This window comes from Natator depressus, chromosome 6 (genome assembly GCF_965152275.1).
Source record: "Natator depressus isolate rNatDep1 chromosome 6, rNatDep2.hap1, whole genome shotgun sequence".
Lineage (NCBI taxonomy): Eukaryota > Metazoa > Chordata > Testudines > Cheloniidae > Natator > Natator depressus.
The window spans coordinates 36,433,100-36,460,953 of record NC_134239.1 but is presented as its reverse complement, the minus strand read 5'-3'; the positions used below and the strand labels follow the sequence as shown (position 1 = coordinate 36,460,953).

The following is a 27,854-nucleotide window of genomic DNA, read 5'->3' as shown; positions in this document are numbered from 1 at the left end:
TTATATAATACCTTGCAAAGTTATGTGTTCTGCATTTTCAGCTCTGCACTGATTTCCTTTACTGAGAGCTTTTAATATTGATCACTAGAGGGATCCTGCTTGAGTAAATTATGAATGATGAAGAGAAAAATATCAGAGAGTCCCATTTATCACATGCATCCACTGCATAGACTGCGGCTTATTTTTCACATAAGTATGCTGATAACTAGTGTGTTGCCTCCAGGAGCTTTTTAAGCTGGTCCTCATTGTTAGCTAAGTAACTACCTACCTCTGATGTAAATCACAAGTGATTCTTCACCTTCTGGGAAGGTGCAATAATTCTCTTCTGGCATATCAGCTTGATAACAGTCTACATACACTGTTGTAAATTAAAATTGGAAATTTTAATTATAGTTAAGTGGCAAAAAAAAAGCCCCCTTAGTTAGCACCGTTCAGCATTCACTGTGAACTATTTTTGAATGTCAGTCAAAGCTCTGCATAAATGAGATACGGGTAACAAAAATATGGGGTTGGGGGAGAGAGAAAGAAGAACCCTCTTGATGGGAGCATGCTCCTTTCATAATTACAGTGTTGTTTGCATCTCCTCACCCATTAACATGATTTCAGGGTTTTTTTTAAAGCTATGATACTATCTGACTCTGCCTGGGATTAGAAAATGTGTGAGATCTCTCTTTAAAGAGGAACTTGCTGTTTCCCCATTAAGGGACATGTACTTGGCCAAATTGTGTGCCACTACAGTAGCACAAAGGACCCATACATTTTACTGAATAGGCATCTGGAAGATGTCCTCTGTGTAGAGGGAATCCTCGTATTTATGGCATAGACCCAAGCCTCTTCCCAGCATCTGGCACAGAGGGAGTGGTTGGTTCAAGGTCCCTTTGTGTAGTCTGGCAGCTCACACCTGTGCCCATGGACCTAACACTTAGTGTTAAGTTTGTTGAAGAAGAAAAAAATAGTTGGAAAGCAGTAACACTGTTTAATGAGGAATACTGGCCCAGTCCTAAACCCCCAACTCATGTGAGCAGTCCCAGTGAGACTAGTCAGTGGGACTCATAGCAGGGGCCAGGACTACTGGTGTGAGCAGGCGTTGCAATGTGAGGCCTTGTGCTAGAAAAATCCCATACGCCTCATGTCCGAGGTTCACTCGTTTCTTAGGCTACGTCTACACCGCGAGCATGGGTAGTGGCAACAGAAGCATGGCTTGAGCGTGCTGAATACTCAGTGCAGCTAAGCCATGACTCTGCTGCCATGGCCTGTGTTACTGCAGCTACCCTGCTGTTTATACTCACGCAAGGTCTGCATACACAAGCAGGGGAATCACACCCCTGGCTCATAGTGTAGACGCAGACTGACAGGCGTTTTGGCTCTTCCAAGACCATTCTAATATTAGGGAGAGGAGGTAATGTGCAGGAAACTGTGTGGTTTAAACAATGTTCTACCCTGGTCCGTGATGCAATTTTTACAACTTCCTTAATCCTTTCCCTCTCTTAGAAATTGGTTTCTTCCTTCTTAAACTAGTATAAAGTGCTCACTGGAGATGATCTTTCATTTTCCTTATAGGACCCTTGCATTTCAAAGTGCACCGATATGCTGACTAGAGAGCTTCTTATAGCCGATTACCACAAGGCCAATGCATGTATCCTACAAGGAGAAGAGTCACAGTAAAATAAATAAATAAATAAAATGTGCATAAGCACACTCCAGAAAAATCATTATAGGGTAATAGCATAAGATGCACCGGACCAAGAGAAGAATTCAGGGCTTGTCATGCATTTCAGTACTTTGGTTTTCACACAGCATTCATATATTTGATAGATTTAATTGCAAATAAGTCAGGGGTAGAATGCATTTTAATAAAGGATGTGTTTGTGGACTTAAATAAAACCCTTAGAAATATGTATGAGGATGAATTCATATGATCATAAAAAACAAGTTAAAATGGAAAAGACCCATTAGGTCATTAGCCCATCTGCTTGACAATTCAGGATTTTTCCCTAAGCTACTAGTATTTGTTCCTAATATTTTCTCCATTCTAGTTTTAAACATTCCAGGCCAAAGAGCTTCCTCTATTTCCCTCGAAGGACTATTCTACAGCCTGTCAGGAAGTTTTCCCTGATATGCAGCCTAAATTTTCCTTTTTTCTCATTACTTCTAGCTATAGCCTCTTTTTCCATCATGAATAATTTCTTGCTCTGTGCTAACCCCTTTCAAATAATTGAAGACTCTGATCTAGTTCCCCTTTTACTCATCACTTAGTCAAGCTATTTGGCACCAGCTCTTGAAATTGCATAGCTGTGGAATGTGTAAATGGCTACTCCTTTTCTTTTAGCATGATTCACACACATGGGATGATTACACTCTTTGAAAAGGGAATTGTGAAGTTAAAATATAAGAGTGCATAGCACTGTTTTGTGGCCAGTGGCAAGTATGTCAAACATCCCTTTGTAATTAATAATGCTTTCAAAAGTCCCAAAGAACTGCTCTCAGACTGCATAATAGAATAACCAGAGATTTGTCTCACTGCACAAAACAACAGCTGTTTTTAAGAGGCATTAGAATGAATAATGAGTGAGCCTAAAATGTTTGAGGTTAACCAAACTTTTACCAACTCCCTTCACATGATTGCTGTACTACTTATAAAGAATTAATATCTATTATTAGCCCTTCCATACAAGAATCTCAGAGTACTTGAATGAATGAATAACTATGCCTGTGTGTATATTATTGTCACCATTATACAGATAGGAAAACTGAGGCACAATTTTTCTGTGGTCACACAGTGAGGCAGTGGTGGAATGGAGAATAGAATCCAGAGAATCTTGACTCTTAGTCCCCTGTTCTGTCCACTAACAAGAGCTACCAGGCCAACATGACCATCTCCACCCAATTTCTACTACGTCTGACCCATATCTTGTCTTCTGTTATTCAGGCTTTGCAACTGGCCAATTTGTCATTTGTCCCAGCCTCTAGCTCTCTCCATCCCACCAGGACTCCTAGTCTTTGCTTCCTGTCTTTATTTTCAGCTTAGTATTTTGAGGCCAAATTCTCTGTTGGTGTAAATTGCTATAGGTCCATTAAGTTCAACAGAACTGCACTAATTTGCAGCAGCAGAGAATTTGGCTCATCATTGTTTTGTAAAATAGAAACAATGGAGAAAAGGAGAAAATATGCACACTTACATATGCAGACCAGGATACGTTACAATGAAGAAAGGTGAAAATTGGCTTTTTACCTACATATGTGATTTAAATGCACATGTTTAAAGTTGTCATAAACTTTGCGAGTGGTTATGGGAGTTGGTGTGTACTTTACACAACACAAAATACTCAGTAACTTCTTATTCTTTTCAATCAATGTAATTATTCATTGGACTCCAGATGAAAATGTTCCTTTCTGTTATGTTTGGAAGCATAAATCCTACCCAGTTTGTTCTTCCTAACAATGGAATGTATCCAGAGGCAAAGAGTTTTTTCAGCTTTGTAAAATAATTTTGTGGCTATTATCCAAGTATCTATAAATATTTATGTTCCCACCAATTTGCTCCTTTGCATATTAATAAAGGCATAGTCCTAGTTGGACTCCTCCAACTCTACATTCATTTTTTCTACACCATGGGGCTTCATAAGTTCCCAGAATGCGGGATGAAGTAAAGGCACCAAGATGCAGCAGAGAGACGACTGTATGCTGCAATTCATCTTGAACGGAAGGAGGATTTAGAAGCCAGAGATGAGGGAGACTAAGGCAAGGAGGAATGAGAGAAAGCTGACCAGTCAAACAGAAGAGAGAAAGATGCTAGTTTGGGGCCACACTATATTTTAAAATCCATAGGAGCGAGTTTCAGAGGTTGGGTCTACAGAGTTGGGCTCGCAGGGATCGTGCTTTGGCTCCAAAAGCAGCAATGTAAAACATTGCAGCTCAGACGGGCGTTCTGGCCCTGAAGTCCGGGGGGAGGGAGGGTAGGCTTCAGAGCCCAAGCTCCAGCCCCAGTTGCATTATCTACCCAGCTGTTTTTTAGCTCCATGGCATGAGCTCTGCAAGCCGATTCTGTAGACCTGAGCTCTGAGATGAATTGCAGTGGGTTTAAAATAGAGTGTAGATACACAGTAAAGGGCCAGATCCTCAGCTGGAGTAAATTGGTGTGGCTCTATTCTAGCCCAAAGAGTTTATGATAGAAGAAGTAGAACTAACTTGATCACTTCACTGCTCCTTGATCCTGCCTACGCTACACCATGACAGGGTGTCAGGATTGTCACTTCCAGAGAGAGGAGTAAACAAGGAATAGAAATAAAAAAGAAAAATAGTGAGTGAAAATCCTCAGCAATAAGGGGATGGTTTGTTTTCTTCATAGTCCCTGCTCTCCACTTCCATCCCACCAGAACAGGAAGGGCTGACAAGGATTTTAAACATCTTGATTTAACATTCACAGTTAGCCCCTCATTGGGGCTTTTCAATATTAACATGTGTTAGAAGTTAATTTAAAATAAAACAATGGTCATTATGCAGGAATTGTGCGTCTGCATGGAGGTGTTCTGGAAAGCATTCTACCTGGAACTTGTGCTGACTACATTAGAGCTGGTCAAACAATGAAAATGATTTCACTCTCAATTTTGTAGACGTTTTAGATTTTTCAGTGAAAAAAAATTCATTTTGTTTCAAATTACATTTTGGTTTTTTGAAAAATGAAAATTTGAGTTAAAAATGCAGTGAACATTTTCATTTTGTTTCCTTTAGAATTTTTTAAAATAAAAAAAATCTAAAGCTTCATTGAAATCGTATCTGTTTTCATTAAATATTTTGATGGAAAATGTTTTGGGTCTAAATATTTTAAACTGCTGTAATCTAAGTCACTTCCAAGTCATCAAGAATGAAGTGCTTACCTCCATTGCACCCACTGCTAGCTCTGTATGCAACTTGTTCCTGCCAGCACTATTACACAACCTGGGAGAAAGGTCTGCTTTAAGTGAACTAGTATACGCTCTTAAAGAAAGGTCTGGGTTTGGTTTCATTTGGAGGAAAGACTGAAGTTTAAGACCATGCTTCTTCATAAGAATCAACAAGCTGACCCACTGGATAGAATTAGAGATGGGCCCTAGCAGCAATATTCAGATCCCAATTTTAAACTTCTGGCTTTTCGCATCCAGGATTTTGGTTTGACCTATTCTAGAGATAGGCTCAGTTGAAAAATTGGGATCTAGATCTTACGTTCTTCTGTTCTGATTATGCTCTTTTTTTCTACCTTGACCCCCCCAGTGGATGATTGGATGTGGCACTTTGTTTTGGGCTCATCTCTAAAACACTCAGATCCTTTCAAGAGTCGTGATATCATCTAGCGAGTGCAGCAAATGAATGTTCCGCCAACCAAGCAATTCATGCATAACCATTTGTAATGAGGTCAGGGGAACAATACAGGAACAATTAATTATGAATCTGTTAGTTTTCTTTTCCAAGTGTAACTTCTAGAATGGCTATTGCCAAGCTCTTTTTGGATACTGTTGAAAATATTCTCATCTCCGTAAATTGTCGCTTCCAAGCAGTATAAATCCTTAAGTAGCTCATCCCCTCCAGTCCTGTTGTTGCATACCAGTTTACATGGATTGAGGGGACCATTTTATACATTACTAATACATGAATTGTAATTGTGTCCTTCATTTCAGTTCAGACCTTTCATGGTACCTTTCAGTTAGTATCAAAACGTGGAAATATTAAGCTAAGCTGAACACACAACTCATTTTCACTGGGATTCTTTCCTTTGCTGCCCACAGAATGCTAGGGTATTGCTGTCAGGGCAAGTTTTAGAGGCAGAGAATTATTAATATTTAAGAAAAGCCTATAGCTTTGATGGTTTAGATCCCTGGCTGACTTATAGAAGAACATGCATTCCTTTCTCCTCTATCTGAAAAATTACTGAGTGCCTGTAAATTTCATTAGCACAAGGGCAGTAAAGAGCTCCTTGTGGGAAACAGCACTGATGTATATTTTTAGAAATCATGAGGTCTCTTGTAGTTCACAAATAGGACCAAGTTCCTAACACAACACTCGGCTTCAAGACAAAACCTGTAAGCATTACAAACCTACATCATGTGAGGAATTTTCCTAACAGAGGGCATGCTTCTGCTACCTCTTAAGTTAATACTTGTTTGGCCACTGATTTCAGTGGGAGTAAAACCAGATTGAAGAACATATGGAAACCTGCAGATCTGTATTAAAGACTAACCTTTAAATGTTCAGTATTGAAGTATCAGCTCCCTATGGATGAGACATGCCTAGTGAAGCCTCTCACAAAGAATTTTCTAAGGAATTATATAAGGCACAACAGCTGGATTCATAGCTGTCAGTCACCTGTGAACTAAGAGCTGATGTTTATGAAAGGAGTTGACTTGTTTTCAAGGAAAATGATAAATATTTTTGTCATTTGCACATATGAGTGATTGGTTACACACAGACCCTATGCAATATCCTCTCTCTTGAACATGGTGTTACACGTTGTTTTGAAAAAATAAGCACATCCCAACTTTTTAATTGTGAGAATTCTGCCCAAAAGAATGTGCAGAAGACAGAGCAACTTTATAACAACGGTCAGTGCTACATTGCTGTGAAATGAGTTTCAAATTGTAAATTGAAATGTGTGTGTGACTGGCTCCATGCTCTTAAGAGATGTCAAAACCTAGAGAGTGAGTTTCTTGAGTTTGCTGTTGGAAAATATATGATTTATTACTATTTTTATTTTATTTATGAAGTTGCATAGTTCCCTCAATATACCGACTGCTTTACAGTACTAAAAAATTAACCAGTCCCTGTTCCAAAGAACATCTGGTTTCAAGGCACAATGAGTACTAAAACATTATAATACAGAGAAAGCAAAGGCTACTGCTTGGCCGTTATAGTTGGAATGCTTCATGGAATGAAAAGGATTTTAGCCACTTATTAAAGAGGACAGGAAGAGAGTTTGGCACAGGCATTGACTGGGAGGCTGCTCCAAGTGCATGCAAGTTCTTTGATGCAAGGACTGTTTCTTACTATGGGTTTTTTAACAGTGCCTAACAAAATAGGCAATAATATAAAAAACAACAACAATAGGTATGATGCCAAATCCTCAGCTGGTAAAAATCAGCTTAGCTCCATGGACTTCAAAGGACCAATGCAGATTTACAGCAGCTAAGGATCCAGTCCCTAGATTCTGGAGTAGACAAAGAAGACAAAGAACACTGATAGGAGAGAAGCATGAGCCAAGTATAGGGAGCAGGTGGGTGTACATTGTAGGCAGAAATTAATTTTAAATCACTGTAGGCTCTGCACTGTAGCTGTCAAGCTGGGAAAAAAAGAAGGTAAAATCTCTGCAAAAGCTTTTACTGAATGGAGCCTTAAAATAGCAAGTAGCTAAAATAATATGATTAATTCATTATGCCATCAGGTTTTGGTATCTTATTATGATCCCATATAACATTCCTTAATTATCCAGTGTGAGGAAGGGCATGCAGTTTCGTAATTATGGTTAATTTAAATAGTTTCTCTTTTACTGTGACTTTGAGTTCTTTGTTTATATATTCATTTTACCTGAGCAAATTCCCAGGTTGGGGGGAGGGTGGAGTAGTTTGGAGGGCATATCTGGATAACTTTTTGATTCATTATAATAAATATATAACAAATGAAAGAAAGGGAAGTTGACAGTAATGAATATAAATCTGAAGTTAGGAATTGTAGAATATTCATAAGGGAAGCAGAGACACACAAGGAGAAATTTATGGCCCGCTGTATTAAGTACAATAAGAAGGAGTTTTTAAAATGTATTAGGAACAAAAAGAATCCTGACAATGGTACTGGACCATTACTAGATAGAAATAGTAATATTATCACTAGTAATGCAGAAAAGACAGAAGTGTTCAATCAATATTTCTGTTCTGCATTTGTGGGTAAAACAGATGATATAGTTTCAGCATGTGGTGATGAAAACACTCTTTCCATTCCACTGGTATCTCTGGAGGATGTTAAGCAACTAAAGTTAGATATTTTCAAATCAGCATGGCTAGATAACTTGCATCCAGGAGTTTTAAAAGAACTGGCTAAGGAGCTAGCTGGACTGTTACTGTTTACTTTCAATAAGTTTTGGAGCACTAGGGGAAGTTCCAGAGGACAGAAAGAAGGCCAATATTATGCCAATTTTTAAAAGGGTAAATGAGATGACCTGAGTAATTATAGGCCTGTCATCCTTACGTGGATCCTAGGCAAGATAATGGGATGACTGATACAAGACTTAATTAATCAAGAAATAAAGGCAAATCAACATGGATTTATGGAAAATAAATCCTGACAAGCTAACATTATATGTTATTTAAATGAGATTACAAGTTTGGTTGATAAAGGTAATAGTGCTGACGTAATATAGTTAGACTTCTCTAAGGTACTTGACTTAGTACCAGATGATATTTTGGTGAAAAAAAATAGAATGATATAAAATTAACATGGCACACAGTAAATGGATTAAAAACTGGCTAACTGATAGGTCACAGAATTTAATTGTAAATGGGGAATCATCATCAAGTGAATGTCTCTCCAATGGGGTCAGTTCTTGGTCTTATGCTATTTAACATTCTTATCCATGACCTAGAAGAAGACACAAAATCATCACTGATAAAGGTTGCAGATGACACAAAAATTGAGAGTGGTAAATAATGAAGAGGACAGGTCACTGATTCAGAGAGATCTGGAATGCTTGGTAAACTGTGTGCAAGCAAACTGTGTTTTTTAATATGTCCAAATGTAAATGTATACATCTGGGAGTAAAGAACTTAGGCCACACTTATAGAATGGGAGATTCCATCCTGGGAAGCAGTGACTTTGAAAAAGAACTAGGGGTTGTGATGGATAATCAGCTGAATGTGAGCTCCTCGTGCAACACTGTGGCCAAAAGAGCTAATGTGATCGTGGGATGCATAAACAGGAATCTCAAGAGGTTATTTTACTTCTGTATATGGTACTGGTGCGACTGCTGCTAGAATATGTTGTCCAGTTCTGGTGGCCACAATTCAAGAAGGATGTTGATAAATTGGAGAGGGTTCAGAGAAGAGCTATGAGAATAAATAAAGGATTAGAAAACATTTCTTATAGTGATAGGCTCAAAGAGCTCAGTCTGTTTGGAGTGAGTTGATTACAGTCTATAATTATCTACATGGGGAACAAATATTTACTATTGGGCTTTTCAATCTAGCAGAGGAAGTTATAACAGGATCCAATGGCTGGAAGTTGAAGCTAGACAAATTTAGACTGGAAATAAGGCATAAAAATTTAACAGTGCATGTAATTAACCACTGGAAGTACTTATCAAGGGTCCTGATAGGTTTTCCATCACTGACAACTTTTAAATCAGGATTGGATATTTTTCTAAAAGATATGCTCTAGGAATTATTTTGGGGGAAGTTCTTTGGCCTGTGTTATGCAGTAGGCAAGACTAGCATCTAGGTAATATATTCAGATGTAAAGACATCTGAACTAGACCTTGTAGTGGATCAACATGGAAAAGACTATAATCATCATGTGTTTGATCTCACATGGTGTGTAACTTCGCTGCAACATTTTTTGAAGCTGTTTTCTTCTTTAAACTTGATTTTATAACAAAAACAGATAGAGCCTTGTGCTGAAGTCCATACTGTAACTCAGGCAAAGACCTCAGTGACCAGGTGAGGACTGCAAGATTATTGATCCTACTCGGGCCAAGTGAGCTCTCTGGAATTTCTTTCCAGGGGATTGGCTGGATTCAAGACATTTAATGTTGTTGTTTATTTTCACTGGTTCTCAAATAAATGTACCCAGCATGAGGTTTTTGGGTGTGTCTCTGGTGGGTGTGTCCACTTCACCTCAACCCCAGTGTGACATTACATTCCATATTCTTCATAGAAATATGGTTATGATATGAATATGGCATAACTAAGATATACTTTATGCAAGGTGGCTCATGTAAGATATCATTGGAAAGGTTCTGATTTACTGAATGTGATTATCCAATTTGTATGCATGTATCATTTCTGTATCTGAAGTTAGGAATATTGACTATGTAACAATTACAACTGTGTGTGTACTTGGGGAAACGCCAACCAGACAGTTAGCAATCAGCCTTAATGGGCCATTAGAAAAAGACAATGAGTCTTTGAAGATGTGGATCTCCCATCTGCCTGGAGTTCCTTCCTGTGGACATTACAAATAAACCTGGTTTCATAGTTGCTTTGACACTGCAAGGTCAGGTTTTAAGATCACCTGATACAAAATACCACCTTGGACACTGGTACTTTTCCTCTGTAGGGGGATGGGGATCAAACAAAGGTTTCCCGCCTTAGGTAAATTCTTTTTAAGGGGGAGGGGGTTAATCTGGACTCTCCTCCATTGCCTACCCAAGAAGAAAGACTGCTGAAAGTACCTGAGGGGAAAGGCAGGGGTGAGTCCAGAGTGAGACAGAGGTCCTGTCTATAAGAAGAAATAACTGGAACTGTAAGCCACAGAAACTCAGCAACTTGCCTAAAACAACATTTAGGGTGAGAAATTAATTCTTGAAACCAGTCTCTCTAAGATTTTAAGCTTAGTGTGAATGTTTTGTTTTATTCGCTTAGTAATCTGCTCTGTTCTGTTTGTTATCTCTTATAATCACTTAAAATCTGCCTTTTATAATTAATAAATTTGTTCTGTTTATTATTAAACCCAGTTTGTGCAATTTCTAATGGGGGGAGGAGGGACAAGAAGTTGTGCATATCTCTCTTCACATTGAGGGAGAGTGTAAATTCTTATGAGCTTGTGCTCTGCAGATCTTTCTGTAAAGCACAAGACAATATACCTTTGGGTCTGCACTCCAAGGGAGGTGGGCACCTGAGTGCTGGGGCAAGTCCCTTAAGATGAGTCTTCCAGAGCTGACCTCCTTGTCTGTGTCTTTCTGTGGCTGGGTGTGGTCCTACCTGTGTGTGTGCACTAGAGGAGGTTTAAGAGCCTGGTTCAGCAAGGCAGGGTAAAGGAGTGCTAGGCTGGCGGAACAGGCAGGCTCAGTGGTATCCCAGTACATCAGGTGGCACCTTAAAGGGGGGCAGCCCGTCACACCCAGTGCTCACCTCTCATAATGCAAGGTGCCAAATCACATCAACCTTGTTTGGGCAATTTGCCCCTAAAAATATGTCAGTGCTGCTCCTCACTCAGCCACGGGAGTTGATGGGGAATGACATGAAGCACATCTCTCTGGGGGCTGCATGTGCTTCCTCTGGTGTTGTTTTGGAGCTGGTCTTTTTGAACAAAAGTTTTTTAGCTTCATAGGTATATATGATGGAGCCAAAAATAATATCCATTGTTCACAGCATATATTGACATGGGAGTGAGAAGGGAGGGGTTTTGAATGGAACTTGGGACTTCCTAGTAGTAGGGCTAAGTGCTATCTTGCCTCCAGTTTGTTTTAGGAACTGTATCAAACATGGGAGTTAGATATTATTAATTCACAGTGTAAAGGGACTCCAACTCAAAAAAGCATAAACAAAGAACCCTTCTCCTAGCTTCTGACATGATATTAGAGCAGGTCATTTTCTCTGTTCTGCTCCACCGAGAACATAAGCTATAAAACTGTATTATTCTGGATCAGAAGAACTCTATTCAACCCTCAGTTCTGAAATAATTGAATGGAAACTGTTTGTTTGTTTTTTCTGTGTTTGAAAATATGTGGTGGTGTGATATTATGCATGCCTGTGACAGCAGAAGAACTGATCATTTTGAACGAAAACTCAGTTACTAGTGAGATAAAATTGTTGAAAAACAGTAATTTCTTCTTCGAGAGGGACATTGATTTTCTCATTTGGGGATGTACAATATTTATGTATTATTTATTTCAACAGACTCCAATTTATTTCCTTTAGAAGACAGTTCTGCTGCAGAACTTCCACTTAGTTCAGTGAATAGATTTAGTTTAGTGAATAGATCATGGATTTTAAAACACACTTAAAATTTGCATATATGTCTAAGTAATCTGTATTCTTTTCTATTATACTGGATTATTACTGAAGGTGATATAGAGTGGTGGAGATAGAAAATACCATCACAGACTATTTGCTGCAACCAATCACCTGACAAAGGCTATATTAGGAGTCCTGACGTTCAGGTTCCAGGAGCTAACATGAAGCTTAAGAGCAAGAATTCAAAGGTTGGTTTTCTCAGAAGTGCTGTCAATGTTTAGGACAAGAAGGAGGCAGATTAGGAACTTGAATGCAGGGCTGAAAACTTGAGGCAAATAAGGGCTTGTCTCCACTGCCACTTACAGCACTGAAACTTTCCTCAGGGGTGTGATAAAACACCACCCTGAGCGATGCAAGTTTCAGTGCTATAAAATGGCAGCGTAGACAGTGCACCAGCACTGGGAGCCACAATCCCAGTACCGGGAGCTACTCCCCTCGTGGAGGTGGGTTTTTTACAATGCTAGGAGAGCTCTCTCCCTGTGGTGGAGCCGCAACTAAACAGCCACATTAAAGTGCTGCCATGGCAGCACTTTAACGTCGGCTGTGTAAACATACGCTAAGAGTGTATTTTAGGAAGCTTTAAGGTCTACTTCAGGAACATATAGGCGCTAAACGGATGGGCAAATAATTGCCTCCCTTTTTATAGATATGGAAACTAGAGCAGAGAGATAAGAAGTGACTTGGCCAAGGTCACACAGAATGTCTGTTAAAAAGAGCCAGGAACAAAACATTAGTTTCGTGGCTCCCCATAATGTATCAGACCCACAAGATCGACCTTTCTTCTAAAAGGAAGGGAGACTTAGGTATAAGGAGAAAAGGCTAGAGGGGATGGTTTAAGCCAGTAGCAATACTTAATTGTCTACACTATGAGAAACTGCTGTAATGTCACATCTGTCTTAAGAAGCGATTGGAAGAAAAACTGGAATATATATATAGTGGCAGGGTCGGGCCAGATGGCTACAGGAGAGTGATAAAATGCAGATAGATTAGCCTCAGGTTAAATAGGTCCCTTTTCCCTGGGTAAGGTAACAGGGAAGGTTCCAGAACACTGCCTCCCAGATTCCCATCCACTTTTGCTTCCCCCACTAATTCTTCCCTGTTTGTGAGCAGGAGGTCAAGAAAAGCTCCCCCCCAGTTGGCTTGTCTAGCACTTGCACCAGGAAATTGTCCCCTACGCTTTCCAAAAACTTCCTGGATTGTCTATGCACCGCTGTATTGCTCTCCCAGCAAATATCAGGAAAATTAAAGTCACCCATGAGAACCAGGGCGTGCAATCTAGTAGCTTCTGCGAGTTGCCGGAAGAAAGCCTCATCCACCTCATCCCCCTGATCCGGTGGTCTATAGCAGACTCCCACCACTACATCACTCTTGTTGCTCACACTTCTAAACTTAATCCAGAGACACTCAGGTTTTTCTGCAGTTTCGTACCGGAGCTCTGAGCAGTCATACTGCTCCCTTACATACAGTGCTACTCCCCCACCTTTTCTGCCCTGCCTGTCCTTCCTGAACAGTTTATAACCATCCATGACAGTACTCCAGTCATGTGAGTTATCCCACCAAGTCTCTGTTATTCCAATCACGTCATAATTCCCTGACATCACCAGGACCTCCAGTTCTCCCTGCTTGTTTCCAAGGCTTTGTGCATTCGTATATAAGCACTTGAGAGAACCTGCTGATCGCCCCTCATTCTCAGTATGAGGCAGGAGCCCTCCCCTCACAGACGTTCCTGCCTGTGCTTCCTCCCGGTATCCCGTTTTCCCACTTACCTCGGGGCTTTGGTCTCCTTCCCCCGGTGAACCTAGTTTAAAGCCCTCCTTACTAGGTTAGCCAGCCTGCTCGCAAAGATGCTCTTCCCTCTCTTCGTAAGATGGAGCCCGTCTCTGCCCAGCACTCCTCCTTCATAGAACACCATCCCATGGTCAAAGAATCCAAAGCCTTCTTTCCGACACCACCTGCGTAGCCATTCGTTGACTTCCACGATTCGACGGTCCCTGCCCCGTCCTTTTCCTTCCACGGGGAGGATGGACGAGAACACCACTTGCGCCTCAAACTCCTTTATCCTTCTTCCCAGAGCCACGTAGTCTGCAGTGATCTGCTCAAGGTCATTCTTGGCAGTATCATTGGTGCCCGCGTGGAGAAGCAGGAAGGGGTAGCGATCCGAGGGCTTGATGAGTCTCGGCAGTCTCTCCGTCACATCGCGAATCTTAGCCCCTGGCAAGAAGCAGACTTCTCGGTTTTCCCGGTCAGGGCGGCAGATAGATGACTCAGTCCCCCGGAGGAGAGAGTCCCCGACCACCACCACCCGCCTCCTTCTCTTGGGAGTGGTGGTCGTGGAACCCCCAACCTCAGGACATCGCATCTCATGCCTTCCAGCCAGGGGAGTCTCCTTACATTCACATAAGATTTACTTGCCCATGCTTATACATTAAGTATTTTCCCTTCTGTTTTTTCTTGTTGTGTAGTTGAACATTATTCTATACATTTAACAATGCAACAGAAATATGTAAATGTTATGAATCCTATATATAAGTTCAAATTGCTGTTGAGTCCTGATATCTGCATTTTCTTACTTTGCACATTTTAGGAATCGGACTTTCAAATGTAATCAGCTTTGACCCTATTGAAGTCAATGGAATAACTCTCAGTAATTTCTGTGGGATGAAAATTAGGCCAGCCCCAAGCACGTAGGAAACTCCCACCCTAAATGTGAAACCTTAATGTTGGTTTAACATTGAGGTTTTTTCTATTTAAATTCCTTGGGTTTTTTTTCAAGAAAAACAGAAGCTTTTGAATACCTCCTAGCTGAATAAGCTGGGGAGCAGTAAATTCATAATTTTGCTGCCTTTGTCATCTAACTGGAGACAGTTCTCTTCAAGACTTCTAGTCAACACAGCTGACGCTGACACAGGCAGTAGACCAAAAGATTATGATAACTGGATGTCAGAGGAACCAGTTTTAGGGTTAGTTTCATATTGTACATAACCCAAAACTGGTCCTGAATACCAGCCCATCTGCTATTCTTATCATTTCTTCTCTCTGTGCCAGCCTCAATCCTTAGTAACTAAACTCTGGTGGCCGTTTGCTTCAAGATTTTTACCCCCTATTTATATTCATTAAATATATTTTGCCCAGAAGTAAATAATGCTAAAAAAAGTTTAATTAAAAATGTAATAAAAACAAACAAGCTGTTTCTGAGCATGAGCAATGCATATCAATTTAAAATTACCAGAGCATTTCAGGGTTCTTATACAGTGCTTAATTTGGAAGAGTTTAGAGGTGCTGACTGGATATTATACAGCGATTTGATGCTGTTCTCATCTGGATGTTCACAATGCATATATGCTTGTCAGGCATTCTTTTCCATTTGATTTAGAGTATGGCTTATTGTGTCAGTACTTTTGGCCTAATAAGGATTTCAGCATGTTAAAACTTTGAAATACTCAAAACCTGGAAGGTAAAATATGTTGAGCTCCGAGATGATAAGGCTGACACATGATTTTGGACTCAAACTCTATGCTTTTCAGACTGAACACTAAGCTGATAAAGATGACACTTCCTAACATACAGGGTTTGGTTTAGGTTTGTAGATTTCCATTAATCTGTTAAATATAGCCAGTGATGTGGTAACAACAGGCACTCAGTAGACCTAAAGAAATTCTGCTGTTGTGATGTCAACGCTTCTGTAGGGCTTTGCAAGCTTGGCTGATGTGCAGTCTAATCCTGATCTGGGAATCAAAGTTCTCCCACTCAGAGCTGCCAGTCAGGCATTTGGCAGATCATCTCCAGCATGGAGCAGCCAGTGGCATTTCCTCACAATGTGAATTGAGCATGCTGAGGAGTAATGGGGGACATTGCCACAAAGGGACAGAACATACTTGGAGGCAAAGTGATAACACACCCATCATCCATTAAGAGGAACCTATGGTTTTCACGTATATCTATCAACCATTATGCTAACAGGTTTACAAAGATTCTATGTCTCGGCGCTTGAAGCGAGCTGTAGTTTTATCATGCAGAGATGAATGTGACTTGGTGGATGATTGAGTGGTTAGGGCTCTAGCCTAGGACTTAAAGGACTTGGGTTGAAGTCTGTTCTCTGTCACAGACTTCCTGTGTGACCTGGAACAAGTCATTTAGCATCTCTGTGCCTTGGTTCCCCAACTGTAAAATGGAGATAATAGCACTTTGCTAACCCACAGGGCTGGATAAATACACGAAAAGATTGAGAGGCACTCAGATATTACAGTGATGTGAAAGTTCAATAGATAGATAGACTTGGAGCAGAAATACCTAAAATATGCAATGTGGGCTTACATTCAGCTATACTTTACACAATCCATAATCACTGGTGACCTGGAAACAGAATTTAGGCATAATATACTTTTTTTTTTTCTTCTCCATGTGTGTTTGGTTTACTCTGCTCAAAAGGACACCTTTTTGTTGGCCAGGCATGGTTACACCTCTTAGTCCTTGTCTACACTTGAACATTTTATTGTTGTCAACATCTTTGCAATCCATAAGCTGCCAGTTACATCCACACACAAAAGGGCAGGATGTGGTGAGGAGGCATAGTTCTACGAGAAGGACAAAAATAGAGGCATGATGGACACCATGATCTATTTTATTTTTTTGGTTTTTATGTCATGCATATTACCATGAGTTCTTGAGTGCCTGGAAAGGGTCTAAAAGTTTGTGATAGAGGCCCAATAGCTTCCCATACTGAGGCAACGCACCTACTGTACATTAATGCTGAAGGCACTAGTCTAACACTGAGCTTTTAGAAATGAAAAAAATATATATTATAGCATTATAATGAACTTTCCACTTCTCTATGGTTCTCTCTCTTTGCAAGATGCCCTATGGAATAGGTCAAAATAAGCTTCGTGGCCCAGCTGATTTTCATCTAAATAACATTTTGTGTGAATAAACCGAGGGATGGATTGTTATGTTGTAGACAAGCCTTTCCTTGGCTTAGAGTGAAAATACTTTTAATTAAAAACCATTAGAGAACTAAAATAGCAGTTCTGTGCATGTGCCACACGTAGCAATTTAAAACCATCCAAGCATTTCACATTTTTGGTAAGTGCATTAATTTGAAATAGATCAGAGTTGTAGGCCTGCATATTATGCAGCAATTACTAGAGTTAGTGATATTTTAAAAATCCCTCATCTCTTCCCAATTTGGCATTTTAATTGGCAGTTTTCAAGACCAATAGTTGCTTACAGTATAAATTTAGCATACAACCAACATAGTTATTGGAATGCATATGTTGCACTTGGAGTTTGATATTGTAGTAGCCATGGTTTGGTTGTCAGTTTAAACATTCTGTTGACTGATGTGATATTATTTCATTTGTTACTTTATCAAATGTTAAAGTCCTGGAGGTCAGATTTTTGTTTCTCAAACTCTTGACAGTGGTGCTGTAGCTTGAGTAGAATACAGGAGGCAAAGGGCCTACTTAATAAATCTTTTGATTCTATTATGTCATTCTACTAAATTGAAGTCATCCGCTGGCTCATTTAGAATTCATGGACCAAATTCAGCCCCATTGAAAATGAATGCAACTCCCATTGTAGTCAATTGGAGCTGTGCTAGTTTGTCAGCATTCATTCAAATTCTGATCAGCAGTTCAATTTGAACTAGTTTCTGTCCTTTATTTTTCACTAGTTGCAAGGCAGTTTTTATTCACACGAATGTTTGGGGAATTATTTTTTTCTCATACAGATACCTGTATGTGCATGCAAATAAAAGTATTTTCCTAGTTATAAAACGTCAGTCATCCAGCCATGGAGTAGAAACAGTATCACACAACTTAGGTAACCAATCATGCACCACAGATAGCCAAACTTATTAGAGCACAAACAACCCAGAGGTTCAAATTTCTTCACATGAATTATTCACTGAATGCTAATTACTAACTTCGCAGAAGTCAGGTCTGATTTGCAAACTGAAGAAAGAGCTACATTTGTCAGAAAATTTATTTGCAAGTCACATTCCAAATAGCCCTTAGCAAGGGCTGAATTCAGTCCATGGCTCCAATTGGTTCTACAGTACCTTTGCAGGGGAAAAAAAAAGAGCACTTTAATCTAGTAGAGAAAGGGACCATAAGACCAATGGCTGGAAGTTATGGCTTCTCCATTTCTTGAAGAGAGGAAAGATAACCTGGTGATCAGGGTGGTAGCCTGAGAGTTGGGAGACCCAAGTTCAATTCTCTGCTCCATCACAGACTTCCTGTGTGGCTTTGGAGAAGTTACTTAGTCTCTCTGTGCTTCAGTTCCTTATCTGTAAAATGGGATTATAGCACTTCCCTACTTCACAGAGGTGTTGTAAGGACAAATACATTAAAGACTGTGAGGCACTCTGATACCACAGAAATGGGGGTGTGATAGGCTGGGCCTTTCTCTGAGATCACACCCAGGCAGTTTCAGTGTCTCTTCTCCTTCCAAAGTCCTTTCCCTCCTTGGGAACCTAACTCCAGCCTTTCCATGTTTTCAGGTGTAGGGGGGTCTTCTGCTTGAGGAGGCGTTCAGTCTCTGAGTTTCCTATAAAGGTCTGTTTTTTTATAACAGTATGGCACAGCAGGGCCCCAGGTCAGGATTTATCTTTGATCCCTGCCCCATGATGATCAGCTTGTCCTGGGTCTGTTAAGTCCTTGTGAGCAGTGGAGGCTGGTCAACTCTTTCTTTCTCAGCAGCGTTGTGGCAAGAGTCAGCTATTTCTGAGGCATAGCCACTCTCCTCCTAGTTGCTGCCCCTTCCTGTGACAAGCTCTCCTTTTTTAGCTTGTGTCCTCCAGCTGCAGCGCTAGGTAGATACACCCCTCGTGGAGGTGGTTTATTTAAAGCGCTGGGAGAGCTCTCTCCCAGCGCTGCGCCGCGACTACACAGCCACGTTAAAGTGCTGCCAGTAGAGACTAGCCCTAAGATAAGTCTCCAAATAAGGACTGGATGCCTTTCTGGAAGATATGCTTTAGTCAAACGCAAGTTAATTAACCCAACACAGGAGTAACTGGGTAAAATTCTATGGCCAGTGTCATATGGGAGGTCAGACTTGATGATCCCATGATCCCTTTTGGCCTATTAATCTATTAACTAAATTACAATCATTTTGGATTTATTTATCTAATTTTGATTGCATTTACGGTACATATAAATGAGATAAATTGTTAATATGGAAGAAGAATGTTTTGGATTTTTTATTTTACTTCATCATTTAAACCAGTAGCAATTTTTTTTATTCTGTGTTAGAAATTACTCTAATTTCCGCTTCTTTGCAGTATTACAATAAACAAACAGCACTGTGATAGGTTTTGCATGACAGGTATCAGTTGGCTATCCATAGAAGCTTACAGATGTCCAATGAAAAAGCTGATAAATGCATTTAAGTCATGCAGATGTTGCTACAATATTAACCGTCTATTTGTTCAGCAGGGAACAGTACTGATTGCAAGCCATGTTGTTGCATCCTGAATCAAATCTCTGTATCTTCAGCAATGTATTTCACATGATGTATTCGTAGCACTTCCAAACTCTGCAATTAGCTTAGTAAATTGTGAAGTTTTCATGACTTTTTTTGTTAACACCTGCTGATTTGGGAGAAAAAACAACAACATTGTGACGGGTTCAGTCACAGAGACGCCCTTGGGACTGTCACCTGATGTGCTGAGACTACCTTTGAGCCTGTTTTCCCTGCCAGTTTGGGGCTCCAGGCCCCTGCCTTGTTGAGCCAGACACGCAAGCCTGCTGCAACACAGACCCAGGGTCTGAACCACATCCCCAAAACTGCAGACTTAACTGAAAACAGCTTAAGAAGTGCTCCTGTCTCCAGCACCCAGACACCCAGCTCCCAATGGGATCCAAACCCCAAAAGAATCCGTTTTACTCTGTATAAAGCTTATACAGGGTAAACTCATGAATCGTCTGCCCTCTGTAACACTGATAGAGAGATATGCGCAGCTGTTTGCTCCCCCAGGTATTAATCACTTACTCTGGCTTTAATAATAAACAAAAGTGATTTTATTAAGTATAAAAAGTAGGATTTAAGTGGTTTCAAGTAATAGAACAAAGTAAGTTACGAAGTAAAATAAATCAAAATATGCAAGGCTAACTTAATACATTAAGAAACTGAATTCAGGTAAATCTCATCCTTAGACATGTTCCAATAAGCCTCTTTCACAGACTAGACTGCTTCCTAGTCTGGGCCCAATCCTTTCCCCTGATACAGACCTTGTTAGTTCCACCAGGCATCTTAGGTGAAAAGCAGGAGATTCAACATGACTGGGACCCTCTTTGTTCTGTTCTACCCCCTTTAATAGCTTTCGCACAAGGCGGGAATCCTTTGTCTCTCTCTGGGTTCCCACCCCTCCTTCTAGATGGAAAAACACCAGGTTCAAGATGGATTCCAGTTCAGGTGACATGATCACATGTCCTTCATTACCCACTTGCTGGCACACATATACAGGAAGTCTTACAAGTAAACAGAGCCATTTACAACCAATTGTTCTGGGTAATGGAGCCATCAAGATTCCAAACCACCATTAATGGCCACACTCTGAATATTTAGAATAGGACCTCAGAGTTATATTTCATATTCCTAGTTTCAGGTACAAGAATGGTACATTAATACAAATAGGATGACCACACTCAGTAGATTATAAGCTTTGTAATGATACATTACAAGAGACCTTTTGCATAAAGCATATTCCAGTTACATCATATCCACTTATAAACATATTTTTATAAAATATGGAGAGCAGTGTCACAAACATATCAACACACAGGCTTTGCTAAAATAGAATAAAGGTTTTTGCTTAAACTGAGCAAACCAAGGCAATTTATGGTGTTAAAGCTGAAATGTCATCTGGCTCCTGCTGCATTGTGTTTAGTTATGGCAGAAGTCCCTGAACATAGGGACATGCAAAGAAAGCTCCCTTAGGACTTGTCTGCATGGTGCATTTCTGTGCACCAGCTGGAGTGTACATTCTAGTGCACACCAGCGTGTTGCATGTTGCCTTGTGGACCGTGCTGGCACACAATAAAAGTTCCTTAGGGTGTGTTGTTGTAGTCCTGTTTCAAACATCAGTATGCACTAGGGAACTCTTAGCAGGGTTGGCACAGCATGGTGTAATTAAAAATGTGTCTTTGGTATAGTATTAAAACTGTATGAAATGTATTTTCAGGACATGTTATAATTTTGCAGACACTGACCACCTTCAGTTTGTCATTGGCACACAGCTTCAAATGTTTTTTTGTTGGTGTCAGAGTGTACAGAGCAAAAATGCCCTTGAGAGATCAGATTGCAACTCATATTGCTGCTGAGACACTGCTGTGTCACAGTGCCGGTGGTGCTGCGTCCCACCCTTTCTTGCACCATTTAAGTGGCATCATTTACACCATTCATCAAATTACGCACTCTTCCATCACTAATCCTGACTTTGGCCCGTGGTGCTTTTGAAGATGCTTTTGTAGCTAAATCTGCTTTTTCCCAAATTGGCTTATTTTAGTTTTGTTTTTAATTTAATGGCATTATTCATGTGAGAGAGAATTACTGTGTGAAGAAGGATAGGTTTGGAGAGTCGTGACCATAGTGAGCACTCAAGGCGAATTCAAATAACCTGAGAGGATTGTCAAGTGAGATGGGTATCACTTTGCCAGATGGATGACATACACGGACAGGACACTGAAGGAGTTGTTAAACTCCTAGTTTCAGGGAAGTCCAGATGGAACACCCATTAATTATCTGCTTGTCATAGAATGCACACTTTAGGCTCCTAAGTGGCATTTTTGTAGATCATATACAAGCCAGTTTCCAAATAAAGCTGAATCTGACCACTACAGACTCCATTTATGACTGAACATAAATCATGTGAAGGGAAATTCCCATCTGAGAAATATAGTCTGGGATGATTATACTGTAGTAACGGCCATAGAGTTTAAAAAAAAAAAGAGCAGATCGTCTTTCATTCAGACAAGAGGCAGAGTTGATCTTTGGTTCTCTTTGATTTCCTTGACTCCCTACAAACCTTTTGGTCTAAAAATAAATGTATATTTTTATCTACTGAGCCATATCCAACACTATCTCTTCTTCTTCTTCCATTTCCCCAGACTTTTTACTACCCCATTGTGTGCATTTTCACATTGCTGGGCAGGTGAGAGTTTTGCACTATAATGCAATAGACTGTTTAGCCAGATTATAACTCTCATTCTCTCTGCTTTATGTTGCTCTGACAGAACAAAGTAGGTAGAAATACACCCTAACAGCCAATTGGGGATTCCCTTGCCTAGTGAAATTTTTGAGTGGTGTTGAGCCAGCATAACCAGCTCTATGCCACCCCCTACCTGATAACCCTAGAATAGTGAGGTCAGGGGCATGGCTAGAGTGTGGCTGCACACCAGTGATCTCCTGATGGACAAGAACCTCCTTGGCTGAGGCTGCTTTAAGTTGCCCCAGTGACTAAACAAATCCACAGCCAGTTGTCAAATTTGTCAAAAAGCCACCTGTGCCTCCCCCCACCCAGTGCCTCCTGCCGCAGCTGGGCTACACAGATTTTTACAAAATAAAATAAGCTAACTCTGACTGTTATCATCTTTGCAGGTTAAATGCAGAGTTAGTGGCACTAATGTTCCTGCTACCCATGGACAGCCTATTTCAAAGTTTTGGTGTATATTAAGCAAATGAGATAACATACAAAATACTTTCATTTTTAGGATTGATCAGCCAGCTACTTTGCATTTAGATAAAGAGAAGCTTAAGGAACCTAAAGATTGAGAGTAAAAGAGGAGCTTTGACAAATTGGGGTTTTATAGACAATGGTGCAAGGACTTAATCAAACGCCCACTGAAATCAATGGAAAGATTCCTGTTGACTTCACTAGGCTGTGAACCAGGGCCTAAATCCCCATAGTTACTCCAGTGAGGTCAATTGATGTATTCTGATGGAAGTAAGTTACAAATCTGGTCCCTACATTGTTGTGGAAAACATGGGATTGATCTGTAATAATTTTAGGAATATGTGAACTATCTATTAAGATAGTCAGTGCATAGCAGCACTGGGTTGTTGGCTTACGTGGATGTATTGGTTCAGTTTAATGGTGGGTTGTTGGGGAGACAAGCAAGATGTCAGCACAATAGCCTAGATAAGGAACAACACCTCGAAAGAAAATAGCTGAGCTATTGGCTTGTGAGAATTCAACTTCTAGGCTCCAACACAAGCTGCACAACTGTTGTTGAGGCTGGGAGCCTAAAGATCAGAAGGATGCTACATGGTTAAAAAGACCCGCCCCCCCCCTTGGAGAAACAGAGGGGGTGAATTTTCAGCAGATGCTTGAGGGGAGACTTTGATGGAGAGGCAGAAGCTATAGCAGGCCAGTCTGTGCCTCGCATCCTAAGGGGGTGGGGTGTAACTGGGTGAAGTGTAATCCTACTTAAATATGGTGGCGGGGGGCGATAAAGTTGAGATAAGATCAGAGCTGTATAGGCATTTATTGTTTAATTCTTTTTTCAGATTGCTGGGTACCTTTAGGTGAATAAATAACATGTTTATTTTGAAGAAGCTGTTTTAAGTCACTTTAATCTGCCATTGGTCACAGGCTTCAGGAAGGAAGTTTTTTGCAGGTGCCAAATATAGCTGAACCTGTCATGTTCACATGGTTGGAAAAAAGAGGGTCTGCAACTCGGGAAACCAATCTAAGAGTGGGTGAACCGTGGGGTTCCACATACAGAATAGTAAAGATAGCACAAGCTGTCACCTGAGGGCTGCACTCGAGAGGAACAGCAAAGGAGCGTAAGGCACCACTCACCCTGTAACTGTAAGAAGTGCAATCTTCAAATCCATACATATGGTAACTGGAAGGAAATGCAGTGATCGGAATACTGGTGTAATATGCTTATTTTGGTCCATGCTTTAGATCAGTGATACTCAGACCTCAGTGGTTCAGGAGCCAAATTAGGGATTTGTGCCAAATTAGTGATTAGTGATCAACATTACCCAAAAGAGTCACAGTTGTGTGAATTCATTGTTTCATTTAGTATAATACTATATATTCATATTTAAACAGTATGTTTACTGGGATACCACTGAGCCTGCCTGTTCCGCCAGCCTGGGCCTCCTTTACCCTGTCTTGCTGTGCGAAGCTGTTAAGCCTCCCCTAGCACACACACAGGAAGGGCCACACCCAGCTGCAGAAAGACAGGCAAGGAGATCAGCTCTGGGAAGACTCATTTTAAGGAACTTGCCCCAGCACTCAGGTGCCCACCTCCCTTGGAGTGCAGACCCAAAAGTATATTGTCTTGCACTGTATAGAAAGATCTGCACAGCGCAAGCTCATAAGAATTCACCCTCTCCCGCAATATGAAGAGAGATATGCACAGCTTCTTGCACCCCCGCCCAGATAAAGATTGCACAAATTGGGTTATGTTATAAACGAGAAATAAGTTTATTCACCACAAAAGACAGATATTGAGTGATTATAAGGGATAGCAAACAGAACAAAGCAGATTACTAAGCAAATAAAACAAAACAGGCAAACTAAGCTTGATTCACTAAAGAAACAGGTTACAGAATGTAATTTCTCACCCTAAATGTTGAATTAGGCAGTATTCAAGTTTCTGTAGCTTAGAGTTCCAGTTATCTCTTCTTATAGAGTGGACCCCTGTCTCAGTCTGGACTCACCCCTGACTTTCCCTCAGGTACTTTCAGCAGTCTTTCTTCTTGGGTAGGTAATGGAGGAGAGTCCAAATTAACCCCCTCCCCAGCCTTAAAAAGGATTTACCTAAGGCAGGAAACCATTGTTTGATCCCCATCCCCCTGCAGAGGAAAAGTACCAGCAGTGCCCAAGGTGGTATTTTGCATTAGGTGACATTATCACCTGACCTTGTAGTGTCAATGTCGCATCCCAGGAAACTCCTCAGGAAGGTGGGAGATTAGTATCTTCAGAGTTCTATTGTCCTTCTTAAATGGCTCATTGAGGATTATTGCCTACTGTCTGGTGGGCGTTTTCCCAAGTACACACACAGTTGTAATTGTTACATAGTCAATATTCCTAACTTCAGATACAGAAATGGTACATGCATACAAATTGGATAATCACATTCAGTAAATCAGAACCTTTCCAATGACACCTTACATGAGCCATCTTGCATAAAATATATCTTAGTTATGTCATATTCATATCATAACCATATTTCTATGAAGAATATGGGGTATAACGACACACCTATGTTAGGCCCCAGTCAGTCCACAAGCCAGAAGCTGGTCTGCTGACTCTCAGAGCAGGTATATAAACCTCACAAAACACATAGCCACTCAGTCTGTTCAATGTTGCTTCATGAGTTGGAACTCTTCTCTGCCTGATGGTGGTGACAGACTCCAGAGGCCTCTGCCTGCTCCAGTTCTGCTCTTGTTCCTGTCTTGTCCCTAGTTCTGCTCCAGACTAACTCCCAGCCGTACTCTTGCCTTGTTCCAACTCTCATCTTGACTCCTGATTCCAGCTCTGACTCTTGGCTCTAACCTCCAGGCCCAATTGCCACGACTCCGACCACGAGGCATAACTGCCACTAATCCAACCAATAGGCCTGACCGTCCTTGCCTCAGTTTCTGACAACACATAGCTCTCGTACTTCCTGACTGCTCAGCTTGTTTTATTGCTTGCCTTCCTTCACAAGGTTTTTCTTTCTCTTACTTTTCCTTTAGTGGCCACCAGCATGAAATGAAAGCAAAATCTCTAAGACCAAATCTTAAAGGACTAAATTCTGCTTTCTTTATATAGGCAAAATGCCAGGATTGGGCCTATTTGTTGGGCTCAGTATCCCTCAGATATTCCAGCAGTAGCTGTCACCTACTTCTTCCCCATCCACCTCCCAAATTCAGCTTTGAATGAGTTCCTGCTGCAGTGACCAGTTGTTTTCAGCCATCCCATTGGCTTCTGCACATGGACCTGATCCAGTTCCCAATGAAAGGACGCTGATGACTTCACTGGGTGCTGGGTCAGGCCCTGGGATCATCTGAGCTTTCAGGAAATTGCAGTGGCACAATATTTAACTCTTTAGGTTTCCTCTTCATTGTGAGTCTGATAAGTGAAAGACACGGAGTAAGCAGAGTCAGTCTCTGACAACCCGTGGTTCCGCTTATGATAACTGCAACAGTTCTGTTTTAAAGGAAAAGAGAGAGAGAAGCCAACTCTGTAATTTAGAAGGAGAAGAAAAATGCGGTTCTGTTCTTAACGTTCATCCCAGGATTGGAACTGAACAAGCAGCTTGGTGAATCATAGAATATCAGGGTTGGAAGGGACCTGAGAAGGTCATCTAGTCCAACCCCCTGCTCAAAGCAGGACCAATCCCCAACTAAATCATCCCAGCCAGATCTTTGTCAAGCCTGACTTTAAAAACCTCTAAGGAAGGAGATTCCACCACCTCCCTAGGTAACCCATTCCAGTGCTTCACCACCCTCCTAGTGACAAAGTTTTTCCTAACATCCAACCTAAACCTCCCCCACTGCAACTTGAGACCATTACTCCTTGTTTTACCTTCTGAAACCACTGAGAACAGTCTAGATCCATCCTCTTTGGAACCCCCTTTCAGGTAGTTGAAAGCAGCTATCAAATCCCCCCTCATTCTTCTCTTCTGCGGACTAAACAATCCAAGTTCCCTCAGCCTCTCCTCATAACTCATGTGCTCCTGCCCCCTAATCATTTTGTTGCCTTCCGCTGGACTCTTTTTCCAATTTTTCCACATCCTTCTTGTAGTGTGGGGCCCAAAACTGGACACAGTACTCCAGATGAGGCCTCACCAATGTCGAATAGAGGGGAACGATCACTATTTCTATGAAGAATATGGGGTATAACGACACACCTATGTTAGGCCCCAGTCAGTCCACAAGCCAGAAGCTGGTCTGCTGACTCTCAGAGCAGGTATATAAACCTCACAAAACACAGCCTCGATCTGCTGGCAATGCCCCTACTTATACAGCCCAAAATGCCGTTAGCCTTCTTTGCATCAAGGGCACACTGTTGACTCATATCCAGCTTCTCGTCCACTGTAACCCCTCAGTCCTTTTCTGCAGAACTGCTGCCTAGCCATTCGGTCCCTAGTCTGTAGCAGTGCATGGGATTCTTCCATCCTAAGTGCAGGACTCTGCACTTGTCCTTGTTGAAACTCATCAGATTTCTGTTGACCCAATCCTCTAATTTGCCTAGGTCCCTCTGTATCCTATCCCTACCCTCCAGCATATCTACCACTCGTCCCATTTTAGTGTCTTCTGGAAACTTGCTGAGGGTGCGATCCACACCATCCTCCAGATCATTAGTGAAGATATTGAACAAAACCAGCCCCAGGACTGACCCTTGGGGCACTCCGCTTGATACCGGCTGCCAACTAGATGTGGAGCCATTGATCACTACCCATTGAGCCTGACGATCTAGCCAGCTTTCTATCCACCTTGTAGTCCATTCATCCACCCCATACTTCTTTAATTTGCTGGCAAGAATACTGTGGGAGACCATGTCAAAAGCTTTGCTAAAGTCAAGTAATAACACATCCACTGCTTTCCTCTCATCCACAGAGCCAGTTATCTCGTCATAGAAGGTAATTAGGGTAGTCAGGCATGACTTGCCCTTGGTGAATCCATGCTGACTGAATGAAACTCTTGACATTTTATTCCAGTCTGCATCTACCCTGAGAGATGGTTTAGTGTTATTAATGTGGTTTGAAAGTTAAATTTAGCTCTGTGAATGCTTTTGTCTGTTTGCTATGTTTAATTCATGAATCTATTTATGTCATGATTCAGCCCCACACATCTTATACAGCACAGAGGAATGTGCTCATAGAAAAATATTTTTCCCCCACACAAAAATCTCACCATAAGCAGAAGTTTGCTGTAGGAGAAACG

General features: G+C 41.0%; 1 protein-coding gene across 3 annotated transcripts in view; it reads left to right on the top strand.

Annotated features, from left to right (window-relative positions):
• GALNT18 (polypeptide N-acetylgalactosaminyltransferase 18) overlaps window positions 1-27,854 on the top strand; it is a 386,803-nt gene that overhangs the window by 284,019 nt on the left and 74,930 nt on the right. Inside the window, exon 10 of one of the 3 annotated variants that reach the window (XM_074955062.1) lies at window positions 1,561-4,559. The exons of the other annotated variants lie outside the window; for them this stretch is intronic. Within the exon in view, the coding sequence (XP_074811163.1) occupies window positions 1,561-1,665 (105 nt within the window). The 3' untranslated portion in view covers window positions 1,666-4,559. Of the gene's footprint in view, window positions 1-1,560; window positions 4,560-27,854 lie in introns of those variants that run through there. 3 annotated transcript variants of the gene reach the window in all.